General features: G+C 41.4%; 1 protein-coding gene across 8 annotated transcripts in view; it reads right to left on the bottom strand.

Annotated features, from left to right (window-relative positions):
- The window catches only part of AOPEP (aminopeptidase O (putative)), a 539,579-nt gene that overhangs the window by 223,987 nt on the left and 298,158 nt on the right, over nt 1-17,434 (bottom strand). For all 8 annotated transcript variants that reach the window (XR_011020920.1, XM_068237287.1, XM_068237306.1 and 5 more), the window contains one exon: nt 13,680-13,740. Coding sequence is in view for 7 of the 8 variants with exons in the window: in XM_068237287.1 (XP_068093388.1) it covers nt 13,680-13,740 (61 nt within the window). In the remaining variant the exon portion in view is untranslated. The remainder of the gene's footprint in view (nt 1-13,679; nt 13,741-17,434) is intronic.

Below are 17,434 nucleotides of genomic sequence, written 5' to 3'. Positions count from 1 at the left end.
TCTGTTGTAATGAATACATGTTATGCACGCCCCCTGCAGGCTCTGTGTGCTTTGTTTACTCCTCACTCTCTGCTCTCAGTTTCAGACAAGGCTGATGTAGTTTGTGAGGCTGAGGGGGGAGGGAGCTGCCTGTGAGAATCCCAGACTGGAGTGCAGATGATTCACTATGTAATAAAAACTTGTAGTATACTGTAACATGATATATATACACACATCACTTCCTGGTTAGCGGCCATGTTTTTGTATGTAAACACTTCCTAAAACTGGCGATTAAAAGCCAGGATCGTCAGGAGCGGAAACGGCAAAGAGAAATCCAGGGGATCACAGTGACTTGATTGGTATGTTTCTTATTGTACAAATCGGACAGTACAGATTGGGCTTGATTCACAAAAGAGTGCTAACTGTTAGCACGACATTTTTCGCGTGAATTTTCGTATTGCGCACAATCACGAATTTTCGCGTGAAAACAATATCAATTTCGCGTGGAAATTTGCGTTTGCGCGTGAAAATTCGCGATCGCGCGCAATGCGAAAATGCGCGCGAAAACGGCAGTGCTAACAGTTAGCACACTTTTGTGAATCAAGCCCATTCTCTTTAAGGAAAGTGTGGCACTTAATCTTTTCGAGTATAACATTCCTTCTTCTAAACTAAACAATACTATTCTTGCTCAGGCCCAAATAGTGTGGAAACATGCATGTGGGCTTTATACCCTAAAAGGCTATAGGCTTGATTCACAAAAGAGTGCTGTTAGCACGGGCGTTTTCGTGCGAATTTTTGCATTGCGCGTGATCGCGAATTTTCGCACGAAACGATAACGTTTTCATGCAAATTTTCGTGCGAAAACGACATTGATTTAGCTAGGAAATTCGCGATCGCACGCAATGCGAAAATTCGCGCGAAAACTCCCGTGCTAACAGTTAGCATTTTTTTTGTGAATCAAGCCCAATGACTCACCCCTCCCCACCCCCCATAGCAGAATTTCTCTGCTGCCCAAGTTTGCTTCCATTCCAGACAGATCTCTGGCAGCAATGTGGAGTGCTGTTTCTAGGTTAGATTGCAGAGCAGGGGAAACCTGGAGGAAGCCCCAGGTAAGTAAAAATAATTTCCTTCCATTTGTCTCAGTTTTACTTTAAGCACATATATAGAACTTATTGCATGAATTATAACTAATAACACAACAAAGTCTATGGCAAGCTGAAGGAGGTGGATGTACTGCCTGGTCAGCTGCTCCTGTGCACCCGCCAGGCACTTGCTAGTGATGAGCACAGGCTTTGGAAAGACAGCTCCCCTATGGAGGAACATCTAAGTGCAGCCGTGGCCTTGCTCGGATGCAGCGACATTTTTTGTCACCAGGTAACACCACCGCATGTCACACTATGACATGTGTGATGTTACAAACACTGCCATTCAGCTGCAAGAATGAAGTGGCAGCAGAAAAACACTCAAGGCCCGGCAGACTGAATGCGTGCCTATGAAATCACTATGAATTACTATTTCCCCTCCTGGTTGACGTTGATGGTAGGGAATGATATATTTCGGCTGCCAGCTGAATTACAGTGTTTTAAAAGTAACTTCAGCTCTGTCTTCTGACGGCGCCAAAATTACTCACTGTGCGCCGCTATAGCTGTAATTCCTATTACGGCCTATGGTGGCGCTGGCTGCACCCAAATCTCCTGCGCCGTTATTACAGCGCTCGGCCCGAATTATCTCACAAGCATGCAGTTCAGCCATCCATGGAAAAGGGGCCTTAAAGTGGATTTCCAGTCTATAACACAAATTCACAGGATCCTCCTGTAAATATATAATTACCTGCCCGGCCTTCTAGTTCTGAGTCTCGACTGGAGCTCCATAGCGGTGTTCCACTAACGGCACATAGCCCCGCCCCCACTAGGTTTCCCATATCTCGAGTAGAGAGAACGTTGGCATTTTTTCAGCCAGGAAGGGGAAGGGAGGCAGGGATAGGCACTGTAATAGGGTGGTCATGGAGCTCCGGGAGAGACTTACAACAAGAAGACTGAGCAGGTAATTAAAACTACAGGAGAAGAGGATTCTGTGAATTTGCATTATAGGCTATAATTGTTTAGCAAGTGTTAATAAGGCTCTCTAACCCTCCAAGGTGGGCTATTGAGTGTGCCCCCTAAGTGGCTTCAGTTCTCTCTCAAATGTTTACCTTGAGTTTAACAGGAGAAAAGCACTATGCAAATGTTAGCATTTCATTTTTTTTATTTCAGTATAATCCAGAAGAAGTGTCTGAGCAACAAGCATTCACAGACTCAAGCAAGCACTATTGTTTCTAAATTACATTATTACATGTGCACATGCTAAGGAGCTAATTCATTTTAAATTAAACTAGAGAAGTAAAACTATTCAAACAATCTGATCAATACTGCTCTTCATGCAATGCTTCCCTCACATGATGCTGCACTAGATGGTGTTTATGCTACACTGGGCAAAGCAAAGTCCATATTAGGGAAGGACAGAAATGTGTGTATAAAGCACCCATCCTCCCTTCTCGTTGCAAAACTTTCCAGCTTAAACGTATGTAGGTGGGAGAGTGGGAGCTGGGGAATGTGAACTTGATCCAACACTGATCAGTGAGGCAGCAAACCCTCATTGTTCTTGGGATACCACACATAACTCTGCTCTAGTAGGGATAAGCACTGTCTTTTGCATATAACACAGCTTTTGTGTCGAGCAGTACGGAGACTCAAAGATTTTACGAAGGAAAAGTCACAGACATTTTAATCAGGGAAAGTCCTTGCTGCACACACTTGCTTCGTATGAGCTATAATTTATTGCAATGTGTATAAAGTCACAGCACTAAAATAGCAAGGAGTCCCAGATAATTATGTCTGCTATGCAAATGTGCTTTGCATCACAAGCACACATTGAACATCACATGACATTGTCTGCACAGTGGCTCTGGAAGGTGACACAGCAACAGGGAAATGTAAGATATGTGTTTCTACAGCAGCCCTCTTAGAAACTACAGCACCCCCCTTAGAAACTGACACCGCATAACAACTGAAAAATGAGGAGTGGTAAAACAAGGAAGTGAAGATCTTAGGAGCTGAAGTGGGAGCATTAGAGGTAGCTCATACCAGAATCCACAACCTCAGCCCACACACCCTCAGATCTGGACCTTTGAAGTCAAATGACCTGGAACCTTTCATGATTAAAAAAGCTCAGCATATAGGCGGAGGATGATGTGGATTATTAAATATCAAGGGTGCCTGAAGCTTGAAAACTAGCAGAGAAAACAGAAGAAGGTCCTGTCATTACAGCTAGTTATGCTGCAAAAACACATCTTGCCGAACGATCAAACATCAGCAAGTAAAAAGGAGATGCAGCTGGTCTAAGTCTGCACAGTCACGCAAGAAGGTCAGGGCAAGCTATGTAACCAGCAGTGTTAGGATAACACTATTATACAACTACTGTGATGTATATTGCACAATAAAGGGCCATCTCTTTATTATTGTACTTCATGTGCTTAGAATATTACACCACTGGGATCAAGAAAACCAGATGCACAGCAGGTTTCATGCAGATGATACAGAAAATATCAATTCTGCTTGGGTTAAAGAGAAACTGTAACCAAGAATTGAACTTCACCCCAATCAGTAGCTGATACCCCCTTTCCCATTTTCCTTTTCACAAACGGATCATCAGGGGGCTCTGTATGGCTGATATTGTGGTGAAACCCCTCCCACAATGTGATATGACCATGGTTCTGACATCACACTGTGGGAGCCTTGTTTCATGGTGGGAAATAACAGCTGTTTACATCATTTATACATAGTTATTGTAAAAATGAAGCACTTTTTTATTACATTATTTTCACTGGAGTTCCTCTTTAAATACTACAGCGGGAATGACACTGACTAGACATACAAACGTTTGTTCTCTTGCTTCTGACTGACCATTTTTCCAGTAGTGGCATGCTTTGCCAATTACTTGCCTGTGGTGAACCATTGAAGCAGCTAAAGCAGATCATGTAAATGTTTAACCCTTTCCAATCCTATGTCGGACTATGTCTATGTCCAACATTGGCATTTTCCACTATTGGTCCAATGTCAGACATAGTCCAACAAAGGAAAACATGGCTGCCACTAGTGGTGCTGTTGTTAGATAAAATCCAGCACAGTGTCAACCCCTTTAGATTAAAGTGTTGGACTAAGTCCAAAACTTTGATTGCCACTAGCCCCTTGCTTTGCCGTGTAATTTAGATATTATGTGGGCACATTTGGGTTCCCTGTAATAGGCAACATTACCCGATCTAGTCTGCGACAGCATCAGCTTATGTGGAAAAAAATGTCAGATGAATTCCAACACTTTGATCCCCTTTGGTAACACGCTGCTTCGTGTAACATTGTTATAATGCTAGTGAATGTGCAATAAGGGAAAAACTACATTGGGAGAGCTGTCCCAACCCCAGATGATGCCTTTAATCGGCAGAGTAGCACAGCAGACCTTTACCTGCTCTAGCATTAGGTCTGTCCACTCTACACAGCATCTTGCTTATCCAGCCAAGACATTGAAGAACACCCAACAGTGGTGCTTGGAAGTTTGTGAACTATTTTGAATGATTAATATTTCTACATAGATATGATCTAAATATTTTGTTTTTCACATGTTCTAATCCCACATTAAAATAATCCAATTAACAGAAAAAATAGTTATGTTTGTTTATTTATTAATTAAGAAAAATGATTCAAAGTTACATATTTATGTGACAAAGCATGAGGACCTGTAGAACCCAGGGCAAAGCTGCAGCCCTTAGACCACATGTAGGGGGGCTGGAGAGGCATGCGCAGACACCAGAACTAACAAAAGTGAATTGCCAAGGTTTTTCATTAAAAATAAGACGCAAATGTGAATTTAGTAGATTGTCACTATGCATAATAGGGTACAAACGCATACATGGAAGCTTCAAAAGTACTGCTCTGATTTGTAACAACAGGATTTTGAGGTTCACCGGGACTGCTTCTACAGTACAAAAGCTTTATTGCACTGTACAACATTGTAGTTCTAAAAGTCCTTGCCATTAATTCTAACCAGTGAATATATTTTGTGGTCTGAAAAGAGGCCATTCAACAAAAATGACTAGATCAGCCCCTAAATTTGGAAACAAAAAAATCCCAACTGTCTTACACAGTATGAATAATACAATGAAAAGAAGACTTTTCTAGCTCCACAGCTTATAAAATACTGCTATTTCCGATGTACAAAGCAGATATTTAATTCATTGAAAGATGTTAAATAAATCCCATGCCATACACAATTGCAAGTGTTTATGAGTAATGTTTTACAACAATTTTTTTAACAAGCTAATGAAAATAATAATAAACAATTGTAGGGACTTTTTTAATCATGTGGAGCCTTTACTATACCAGCTGATCTGGATATTTCCCATAAAAGGAATAAAAATAACCCCATTCCTACAAAAAACTCCTACATAAAAACAACTCTGCCATTTATGGAGATGCTTCCATAGTTCAAATAGGGACTACATATGTTATTCAATAGGATTAATTTACATTATAGTGTACACACAAAGCGTATATCACAGGAATAATTATAGAACTAGGTGCTTATGAGAAATAGAACCACAGTAAAAAATGAGCGTCCTCTCCCACTTCAATACTGCACTACTCACAATGGAGGAGGTGTACTGGTAACCAGATACATATATTTCCACAAAAAACAACCAGTACTGCTACATGTGCATTAAAAAAGGTACAAGTTATTGATCAACAATCTCCATGGTGTGACAGGTCAAATATATCATAAAAACATATAAAAACATGCATCAGCACAGTGAGTCACTTATTGACAATTACCGCAGACCATCCACTGCGGCAGATCACACCAAATCGCCCAGCACAAGACCTATGCTAAGATGGTCTATCCTACAGTCTGGATTGGTCATTTGTGGTCTCACCACCGACGCACATCCAGGCCTGTTATAAGCACACTTCGGAAAAGCAGGGCTCTGCAATAATTGTCCTCGAGTTTCCGCAGGAACTCACAATATCTTTTGTGCAATTAGATAGAACTCCAAAGAAGTATGCCCCCTTAAAGCAATCAATAATATCAGCATATATGGGATTCAAAGTCCTCATTCAACTCATTCCTTTTGGTGATAGGATCTCAGCGTTGTAGTATGTGTTTGTTTCTTACTGTTTAGCTATGCATGGCTCATGTATCACTATTGCATGTCTCTGTAGCCTATAGATGTGCAGCAACAAGCAGTGTGTATAGCACAAGTGTGTATAGCACGTGGTTGGTGGAACGCTCCTGCTCTATTTACTTACGACCTACCTAGTCCTGGCAGCCGTGTCAGTCTTCAGAGTTTGCGGAGAGGCGTCGCTCCATCCGCCCCACTCCCTCGTGTCCAGTGGCGTAGCTAAGAAGCCGTGGGCCCCAGTGCAAGTTTAGCATTAGGGCCCCCCAAGCATGCTATAGATAATTGATAGAACAACCCAAAACCAATCAAGGACAACCACAGTGTCCGAGATACAAGAAGGGGATGGGAAACTGTGTGCTAATGATCACTACCATTCAAATCAACTATAGAAGTGAATATTATCAGCACAGGACCAATAAAGAGCTAATACTGTGTTTAAGGGGTGGGCCCCTCAAGGCCCCTTTAGCCCAAGGGCCCGATGTGGTGGCTACATCTGCACCCCCTATTGCTACGCCACTGCTCGTGCCAAACGCTTCTTGGATTCTTGCTGGGACTCTGTATGTCCGTGAAAAGCCTGCAGTCTCCGGACACCACATGAGCGCTCACTGTGCTGGTCCCCGTCCGCTGCCGCAATTCTCCCCGCCCATAGGGGTTTTTCAAAGTGATTGACGGCTCTATACAAGTGTGCTTATAACAGACCTGGGTGTGCATCTGTGGTGGGACCACAAATTACCAATCCAGCATGGGCAGCACAGTGGCGTAGTGGCTAGCACTCTTGCCTTGCAGTGCTGGGTCCCCGGTTTGAATCTCAGCCAGGTCAACATCTGCAAGGAGTTTGTATGTTCTCTCCGTGTCTGTGTGGGTTTCCTCCGGGTGCGTCGGTTTCCTCCCTCATCCCAAAAACATAAATAGAAGTTCATTGGCGTCTCCCTAAATTGGCCCTAGACTATGATACATGCACTACTTGATACATGCATAGACATATGACTATGGTAGGGACTAGATTGTCCTCTGAGGGACCGTTAGTGACAAGACAATATATACTCTGTACAGCGCTGCGTAATATGTCGACACTATATAAATACTTAAACAAAATGAAATAAATAAATCCAGAATGTAGGATCGACCATTGTGGCATAGGCCTTGTGCTGGGCGATTTGGTGTGATCTGACGCAGTAGATGGTCTGTGCTAATTGTCAATAAGCGACTCACTGTGCTGATATATGTTTTTATGAGATCTTTGACATGTCACACCGTGGAGATTGTTGAACAATAAATTGTACCTATTTTTCATGCACATGTAGCAGTACTGGTTGGTTTTTGTGGAAGCATATGAGAAAAAGATGGCAAACTCAGGTTAAAGGACCACTATCATGCACTGCTACTAAAACTACAACAATCCAATGTAGATTGGACAGAGAAAGAATCTAAACATTACAAATGAGCAGAGGTATGGTGACTTGTATCCCAAAGCCAGTCTGCCATTTAGGCTTTCTAATGGGTATAACTATCACCCTGCCACCTGCTCAGATCACAGTGCAACAACAGAGTGCTAGCTCATAGACTGTAATCAAGAATAGGGGAGTAATCAATACACTCACAAAGCATGAATAAAGCTAGGATGGAGCTACGGATGTCACTTGCCTGAGCTGGATTTGGCTGGATTTACATGTGGGCAGCACTAACAGGCAATGGCGTCTGGCAGTTCAGAAGACACATGCCCGGGAGACGGCTTCCAGAACTGGCTAGCACGCCCACTGGATCTGTTTGCTTTTTAAACTGTCTGCACTTATGTGCTTTTATCACCAATAACATTTTTACACTTTTCTTCTCTGGGTACTAAACTGGATCTGACCATTGGTGAGAAGCCATTTCAGTTTGGTCGATCTGGAACCACTGGAAGTGTCCCACACGCTGTTTATGACTCACTAAGTCCAACTATACGGGGCAGCACGGTGGCGTAGTGGTTAGCTCTCTCGCCTTGCAGCGCTGGGTCCCCGGTTTGAATCCCAGCCAGGGCACTATCTGCAAAAGAGTTTGTATGTTCTCTCCGTGTCTGCATGGGTTTCCTCCGGGCACTCCGGTTTCCTCCCACATTCCAAAAACATACGGATAAGTTAATTGGCTCCCCCAAAAAATTGGCCCCCAGACTACAGTACTTACACAACATAATATAGACATATGGCAATGGTAGGGATTAGATTGTGAGATCCTTTGAGGGACAGTTACTGACAATATAAATACACTGTACAGCGCTGCGTAATATGTCGGCGCTATATAAATACTAAATAATAATAATAATAATAATAATAATAATATACGGTGAGCAAGTCTGTGTTGGGGGAAGACCCCTAATATTGCTAATCCATATTGAACCTGTGCACTGCGGGGAATATTCTGCCTACTGTGATTGAAGACACCAGTTATTACTGCATCCTGGGACTCATTTCTATTATGCACATCACAGACTGTCCTATCAGTGAAGCCCGGTAAGGATTCCTCCTGTGGCGTGTTCTGTCCATTGCGGTGGAGCCGCAAGTGGACAGTTCTGGCTTGTCAGCCTGCATTCGGTTGTGCATTCGCAATGAGTCACATTGTCATTTGCAATTGCTTTGCAGTTCTGGGCAGCTCAGGATGCTGTCATCATTCCACCAATGGCTTACTGCAGCTGAGCTGCAGCCAGATAGCCCTGAATTTCCTGCATGCATGTTCTTGCATAGTACTGCACGCATTGGTTATGATAGTCTTTCAGTTAGCAAATGGTAATCAAGCCAGCTCAGGATTGAATGATTACCATTCAGCTGTGTGGAGATTTGCATTCTTGCATCCATTGGCTGATGCCAGCATAAAAGTCTGCCTCCCCTTTTAGACCTCGCCCGTCATAGTTTCAGCTCTGTCTAAGCTGTTACTGGATCCTTTGATACTGTGAATAATATTCCTTGTCTTGTTACTTTCTAGTTCAGTTATCTTGTGGAGCTACGATTATATATTTCCCACGGGGACATATATATGTACTCCTTCTAGTGCAGAGATTTTGTATTGCCTAGCTTAGTTCGCTGTATTGTTCCAGATCCTAGCTAGTCTTCCTTGCTTATGTTATATATTGGTTCATCGCCAATATATACATATTCTAGTCAGCGTTTGTTATTTTCCTTGTATTTGTGTTACGGTGATATATCAGTGCCGCTGATATATACGTACTCAAACTGTTGATATCCTGTGTTTAACTAGTCAGTTTTTAGCATATTTCGGTAGGTTGCGCTTAGCGTGATCACCCGTGCTTAGCTAGCATAGTCCTGTCCTTGGTAGCCATTGCTGCGGTTGCTATTGGTTACCTCACTCTTGTCTTTGTGAATGCTTGCTGTCACTGAGGCAGTGACTAGATTAGCAAGCATTCATTCTCTCAGCCTCTGTCCTCCTAGTCCTGTCCTTGTGAGGTAGCCATTGCTGCGGTTGCTATTGGCTACCTCACTCCAGTCTGTCTTGTATCTTTCTGAATGTTTGCTATCGCAAGAGCAGCGCAACATCGCATTGCGCTGCCATTGCGTCTTATCAGAAGCCCAGAGCTGCAGTTGCTCTGGGCAGCCTGTGTAGCTTCTTCCATTATCCAGCTCTTAGCCGTGTTGTGCTGGGTGGTCAGAAAGTATGACCCCCCCCAGCATTACAAGCCCATTAGCCTAGCTTTATTCAAGCATTGTGAGTGCAGTGATTTCTCCCCTACATGTGTAAGAAGTACATCTCTCCCAGAGTAAAATACACTGTAAATTACTTGTTTCCTATGCTGCTGTCACCTAAAGGGCTTGATTCACAAAGCGGTGCTAACCCAGTTAGAGACTTTAGGCGTGATAACCATTGCACCACGCTGGTGAAAAGCCAGTTTAGGCGTGATAAGTTTAGGCATGCTAAGTTTAGGCATGCTAAGTTTAGGCGTGATAAGTTTAGATTGCGCGCAAAGTCCCGCACGCAAAGCAGCGCCATTAAACTATATGCGAAGTGCACCAGACTTTGCTAGCGCAAAACTTTTGATCAGCTGTGCACTGCGGTGCTAACCCAGTTGGTGCTTAAACTTATCACGCCTAAACTTATCACACCTAAACTTATCACGCCTAAATTTATCACGCCTAAACTGAGTTTAGGCGTGATAAAGGGCTTTTCACCAGCGTGCTAACTGTTAGCACCACTTTGTGAATCAGGCCCTTTGTAAGTAGTAAAAATCTTACAGTATTTCCTTTATTCTTTGCAAAAGCATTCCCTGGAAAGGTTCTATAAAAAGATACCTGCCAGCCTCCCTACTACTCACTTGCACACTATTTTAGCAGTAGGACTGATCGACTGATGCTCTAGAAGTGCTTTTGAAAAGCAAGAAAACCGTGAGAATACCCCCATGACATGATGAACTAGTCCAAAACCTGGCAGATCTGTCAGAGATTTTTACAATCTATTGTAAGTGATGGCTACAAAGGGAAAAATTAATTTAGAGTGAGTTTCATATACATGCATTTTAACCACTTGTGGTTTTTGGACGTGAGTCTCACAACCAGTTTAGTGTTCCTGGCTGTGAGACTCACGTTCTGCACTAACTTCCAGCTCCATGCGCCCGTGTGCCCCCATCACATGCATGCATGCACGTGCCTATACACACACTTGCTCGTGCACACTTGTTCACACATTGTATAATATAATGTGAACCAAGTGGTGTCAAAAAAGTTGAGAAAGAAAGAATATATTTTGAGGTGTATTATAACTGTTGCACTTGTCATGTGAAAAATAGGAAGGGTGAAATATGAAAAAACTTGTACTGTCTGCATTTACGCCTATTTTTGCTGTGTAGAGTGACTATATCATTAACCACTTTACAACTGAGGGGTTTTACCCCTGAAACACCAGAGTAATTTTCACTTTCAGCGCTCCTTTTATTTATTCGTCTATAACTTTATCATTACTTATCAGAATGAAATGAACTATATCTTGTGTTTTTCGCCACCAATTAGGCTTTCTTTATGCCAAGAATTATTTTATTCTAAATGTGTTTAATGGGAAAATAGGAATTAGTTTTCAGTTTTTGGCCATTATAGTTTTTAAATAATGCATGCTACTGTAATTAAAACCCATGAAATGGGTTTACCCATTTGTCCCAGTTATAAAACTGTTTAAATGATGTCCCTATCACAATGTTTGGCGCCAATATTTTTATTTGGAAATAAAGGTGCATTTTTTTTCAGTTTTGCGTCCATCCCTAATTACAAGCCCATAGTTTAAAAAGTAACAGTGTTATTCCCTCTTGACAAATATTTAAAAAGTTCAGTCCCTAAGGTAACTATTTACCTATGTATTTTCTTTTATTGTAATTTTTTTTATTACAAAAAGAAAAAAAATTGGGGAGTGTGGGAGGTAATGAGTTAATTTATAGTGTAAAACGAATGTATTTGCATATGAAAAATTCTTTAGGGTGTAGTTTTACCATTTGGCCAAAAGATGGCCACAGTAACTTTTTGCTCACGCAACCTGTAAGCATCGGAAGTACGCTTACAGGAAGAGCAATGAGGCTGGGAAACTTTTTTTTTTCCACAATGATCGCGCTGCTTCTCATAGAAGCAGCTGATCATTGTGGGGGGCTTAGATCAACGAACGGGAACGTTTTTTCCCGTTCATTGATCTCCGGGCGAGCGGCCAGCGCCGTGCACGAGCACAGGAGCGCAGCTGGTGTTGACATGGTGGAAAAAGTGGCGGAGATATCCGCACCTGTGGGGGTAAAGTGGTTAAACAGTTCTGACTAAACAGTTCTTGGAAAAAAAATATTTCCCAAAGAAAGTCTATGTTATCCTAAAAAAAACAACATATACATATATCACTTTGATGGCATACATATAAAGTTTGATGGCATAAGTATAAAGTAATTGCTGTATCAATAGCGACACAGTTGAAATGCCAAAATTGTCAGGAATCTTAAAGGATACCAGAGCCGAACAATTTATTAAAGCCGGGGGACCAGGCATGTATTAGATGCAGTCCTCATGCTCACCATTCCCCTGTTCTCTGTATCCTAAATCGCCGGCGCAGCTCAGTCCAGGACACACGGGTCGGGTGGTAGTGTGTAGGCGGGTGCAGCCAGAAGCGCTCTGTGGATGCGCACGCCTGCTCCTTCCCCCGTTTTTAATAAATCGTTTAGCTCTGGTATCCTTTAAAGTGAACCTCCGGACTAAAAATCGACTCAGCAGCACTGAAAAGGCCTGGTGTTTCTTTAACAGTTTCACAGCATCAGAACGTTGTTTCTCTTATACAAACCTCATTTTTAGCTGTACAGAAAAAAAACTGCCCGGGCTTTTTTTCCCTGATGCTGTGCAAAGCATGATGGGATTGCTGATGTTGTTGCTCTCATTCTGCTGTTTTGGTGCTAATTTTTTTATTTTACATTTTCAATTTGACATTTGAAGCCTAGCGTGTGCAGCTGGGAGGGTTATCAGGACACAGGATAGTTGGAACTGTGTCTCCTGCTCCTTGTCACCTCCTTTCAACCAAAAAGATGTCTGCCCCCATGACAAAGATGGCAGCCCCCATGAATCACAAACATTTGCCTGTTATTTTAAAACAGGGTGGGTAAAAAATTATATTACCTATCTATTCTAATTAACATAACTAATGTAACTTAATGACAGTATTTTTGTTTAGGCTGAAGTTCCCCTTTAAGAGGTAAAAACCTCACAACCTGAAGTGGTAAAATTTTTCGCTATAGTGGTTTTGTATGCACTGGCACTGCTAAACAAAACAGAATTTTTAGATCTATTACAATTAAATTGACCAAGTGCACGTCAGTCACACAATTTACTAACAGCTTCTCTATAATGAGCTAGTTACTCACTATATGAACTGCCTGTTCAGACACTGACCAAGTAGTCGATTTATAGTATGAAAAAGAGTTGCATAAACAAATTTAAAACATCTACAAAACAATAAAATAGATTAAGCTAGAGTGGTTTGTAATGTCCTGCAAGAGATTATCTGAGTAAGTATACTGTATCAATTGGTATAGTGTGGTAAAACAAAACAACCTGACAGGTTTAGCTGACATATGAGAAAGCCTTATAAACAAAGAATGTGGCTAAATAGCCAGTTATTTGATGTTTAAATGTACACCATCCACAAACTAATAACAATAGAGGGAGGTTATGTTACGTTACCTTAATATGAAAAGCTGAAAAAGTGGTTACAGTGTCACTAGGCAGGTAATTGGAGACCATTTACCTGTAGGGACGACTGGACTGTCTATACCACCTGAGAAATATGACCCTATTCAAACCTCTGCAAACATGAAAATCAGGCTAACATTTCCCAAACTAGCTAGTCGCCTGCTGATATTGTCATATGAAGAAAACTATTTCTCACTAAAGTAGTAGAGTCCCTAAACTTAAAATTCTATCTAGATTTTGTGTCAGGAGCTTTCATAAAATAAAGCAATACCATTGAAGTAACATATGCAATATTTATCACTTACCTGTGGCATACCAGGTATGTCAAGCCAGATTTTGTAGATAAGTTCTACAGACAGGCCTTGTCTGCAAGAGAAACAAAAATGACAAAACTTATGCGCCAGTATTTTAAATACATTATGACCTATATAGAAAAATGGGTAATTGGATACTGAAGAGAGAGACAGCCAGTGTTACTTTTAAAAAAAGATGGTCGAGGAGATGCTAATAATTCCGAGTTGATGCAGGATTATGCACATTTTTATGCATATGTATGCCTTCTTTACATCTTTCAAGGGAGCTGAAGCGAGGGTGATATGGATGCTGCCATATTTATTTCCTTTAAAGAGACACTGAAGCGAAAAAAAAATATATGATATAATGAATTGGTTGTGTACTATGAATAATTACTAGAAGATTAGCAGCAAAGAAAATATTCTCATATTTTTATTTTCAGGTATATAGTGTTTTTTCTAACATTGCATCACTCTATAATATGTCCAGATTACACAACACTCAGCATTCAAAATGAGTTTTTCAGAGCAGTCTGTGAAGTAATAAACTCTTCTCTGCTAGAGGAAAAGTAAACAGTTCAATTACAGTTCAGATAATAAAAGTCAGATAACAGCCCTCTCCAGGACTAAGTTAGTTGGAGAGCTTAATAGCTTTTTTGCATAGAGATAACAACTGGAGTTTCTCAACTCTTCCTGCGCTGGAAACAATTAGACTGATGTCTATGATCTTAATGTTTTTTTTCTTAGCTGTACTACACATACAAATCATAATATCATCATTTTTTTTTCGCTTCAGTGTCTCTTTAATACAATGCAGGTTGCCTGGCTGTCCTGCAAATACTTTTAGCTATAAACCTTCAACAAACATGCAGATCAGGTGCTCTGACTCAAGTCTGACTGGATTAGCCACGTTTGTTTCAGAGTTGTGACTGATGCCAGAAGATCAACAGGACTGCTAAGCCTCTAATACTTTTAGTGATAAGCCCTGAACAAGCATCCAGATCAGGTGCTCTGACTCAAGACTGACTGGATTAACCACGTTTGTTTCAGATCCACATGCTTGTTTCAGGAGATCAACAGGACTGTCAGGTAGTGATGGCAATGCTTAAAGGAATCATCAGGCAAAATAATGTAAATCCGATTTACTTACCTGGGGCTTTCTCCAGCCCCTCGCAGCTGTCTGTCCCACGCTGACAGCTCAGTTCACAGCCTCCGGCCCGGGGTCACTGCACGGTGCAGAGGACGACCTCGAGGTCATCCTCACTGCGTCTGCATGAAGCGCCACTGTCAATCAAGCCCACGTTGTCCACGGCGTACTGCGCAGGCACAGGACGGAGCCTTGAGTGTTTTTTTTTTGTTTTTTGAGTTATTTTTGTAGTAGGAGACAGTGAAGAGTAGATCCAGGTAGGTAAGAGTGGATCCAGGAATGTGCTAAGCCATTGATCCTCAGTGACAAGAAGGTCTGGAGAAGCAGAGAATGATCAACATTTCTCTTTATCACTTTTTGAACCTTCTATTTTTTTTAGTATTCTCAATGTTCCACTATGCTGGAGTTTTTGGTCAAAAGTTTTTGAGAGTGACTCGGGAAGAGGACAGTTCCTCAAAAGACCTAAGTAGAGATATTCTTGTATTCTCCATCTGACTTTGAGAGATCACCAAAGAACCTTTTAAACCAATTTCTAGTTTTATACCGCTCCATCATGCTCTATAATGTAAGATGAACTGTTCAAGAACCATTGGACTTGTAGGGGTCAACATACCATACCACAGACAGATTTGTTCAAAGTGATTGAATCTGACATAAGTACTGCCCTGTATATGCTTACCCCAAAGAGATACAGATCACTGATGCTCTAGTTCAGTTATCTATTATTTTCAAAATTATGATTTGCATTGTAAATGACTGCTAGTGTACATGTATAAACTCATAAATTCCTGTGCACAATGGAATCAAACTAAAAATGCTAGAGCTAGCACTGTAAGTTGACTGGATGGTGCACAGTAATGTTAATCTAACATAATCCAGGCAACAGGGTGTGTGTGTGTAATCATGATCTTAGAACTGAAGCTATCAAACAATAAACTACGGTATGTGGGGATTTTATTCAATGGCAGGAGGGATGCTGAATTCATGGTATTACAATCTTTTTCTTGTATAATGCAGAGGGCAGTGGCTGACATAGGCTCGTGTGGCTGCACAGGGGCCCTATGTTCTCTGGGGCCCATGCAGTTCCATAACAGTAACGCCCAGATTATCCTCTAGGTTTGTGTATATGTCGGCATATTGTGAACTCCTCTGAGGACAGTCAGTGACATGACTATGTACTGTGCTGCAGAAGAGGTCAATGCTATATAAATACATAATAATAATAATATGGAAGGACATTAGACTATGACTATGGTGAGATTAGATTGTGAGCTCTTCTGAGGATGATAAACGACATGACTATGTACTCTGTAAAAATCACTGTAGAAGATATCTGTGCTGTATATAAATGATGATAAAAAAACAATAGTATGGTAGTTTTCTGACCATTTCTATTTTAACAAGTTTTCATCTGTGACACTGCTGCATGAGGAGCTGTGACCCAGTCATGTATGAGGCATAATAAATAGGTAGAATGTATGTGCTACATTAATACAGTGCTTACAGAAGGTAACCCAGATTCACATACTTTTATGTTATTGACAATTTTTGGATCCACCCATTGTTTGTTATGACCACGCCCACTCACATGAACCACCCTACACAGGGCCCACTGTTGGCTTTGTCCATCACTGGAGGAGGGGATGTGCAAATCACAAGTGTGACTGAGCAGAATTAGATATAGATTACCAGTTAAATGTAAACTACAGTACATTTATGTATGGGCTGGATTAGATACTAATCACAAAGCCTTTGTAGTTTATGTTCAAGGTTGCAACAGATTTTCAGTCATAGCATGGAGTGTACATGTCACGTGGATGAAAGCTGACATGTTTATTGTCAGACAGGACTAAACTCTTGTCTCCAGTATCCTGAAACCTTTCCTACAGCATTGCTAGAGCTTTGTGAGCTAGCGCCGGATATTTTAGGAACTGACAAGAAATGTATATCTCAGGTCTCCACATCTTATTAGTGTTGAGATATTTTGTTTTGATAGTTTATGAAAAGAATAGGCAATGTTCAGAGACAGATATGCAAGTCAGACAATGTGCTGTCACATGGAGGGGAGACTGAGAAGATCATGTAATCTTAAAGATTTAACCCCATGGAAAAGACAGCTTTTCTTCTGCATGGTAAAAATATCTGTTCCAATACGTGCAGCACATCTACAATCATAATGGCCAAAAAGACAAGGGATAAGGAAGACAAGCTTGTTAATGTGAATATTTTTAACTAGTCGCACATAGCATTATGAGATAAACTTGTGTATAGACAGTGCCAATCCTACTTCACTGCTCTTTTTATTTTTCTCGTTATCAAAAATCCAGCGCTAAAAACTGTACTTTCTTTCCAACCCTTGGTAATTCAATTTTACTAAACTTAAAGTGGACCTGAAGACATGTAAAAAAAAGAAGTTTCACTTACCTGGGGCTTCTGCCTGCCCCTTGCAGCCATCCTGTGTCCACACCATTTCCGGTCGCCCACGACAGCTCTATTTCTTTACCGCCAACTTTCAAGTATATGGCCACTGTGCCTGCGTGGCCTTGGCCACGTGCATCCTCATACGGGCTCCCATGGCTAGGAGCGTCCCGTACAGGTGCAGTATGAGAACATATTCTTT

Source organism: Hyperolius riggenbachi, chromosome 1 (assembly GCF_040937935.1).
Source record: "Hyperolius riggenbachi isolate aHypRig1 chromosome 1, aHypRig1.pri, whole genome shotgun sequence".
Lineage (NCBI taxonomy): Eukaryota > Metazoa > Chordata > Amphibia > Anura > Hyperoliidae > Hyperolius > Hyperolius riggenbachi.
This window is presented reverse-complemented; position numbering and strand designations above follow the sequence as displayed.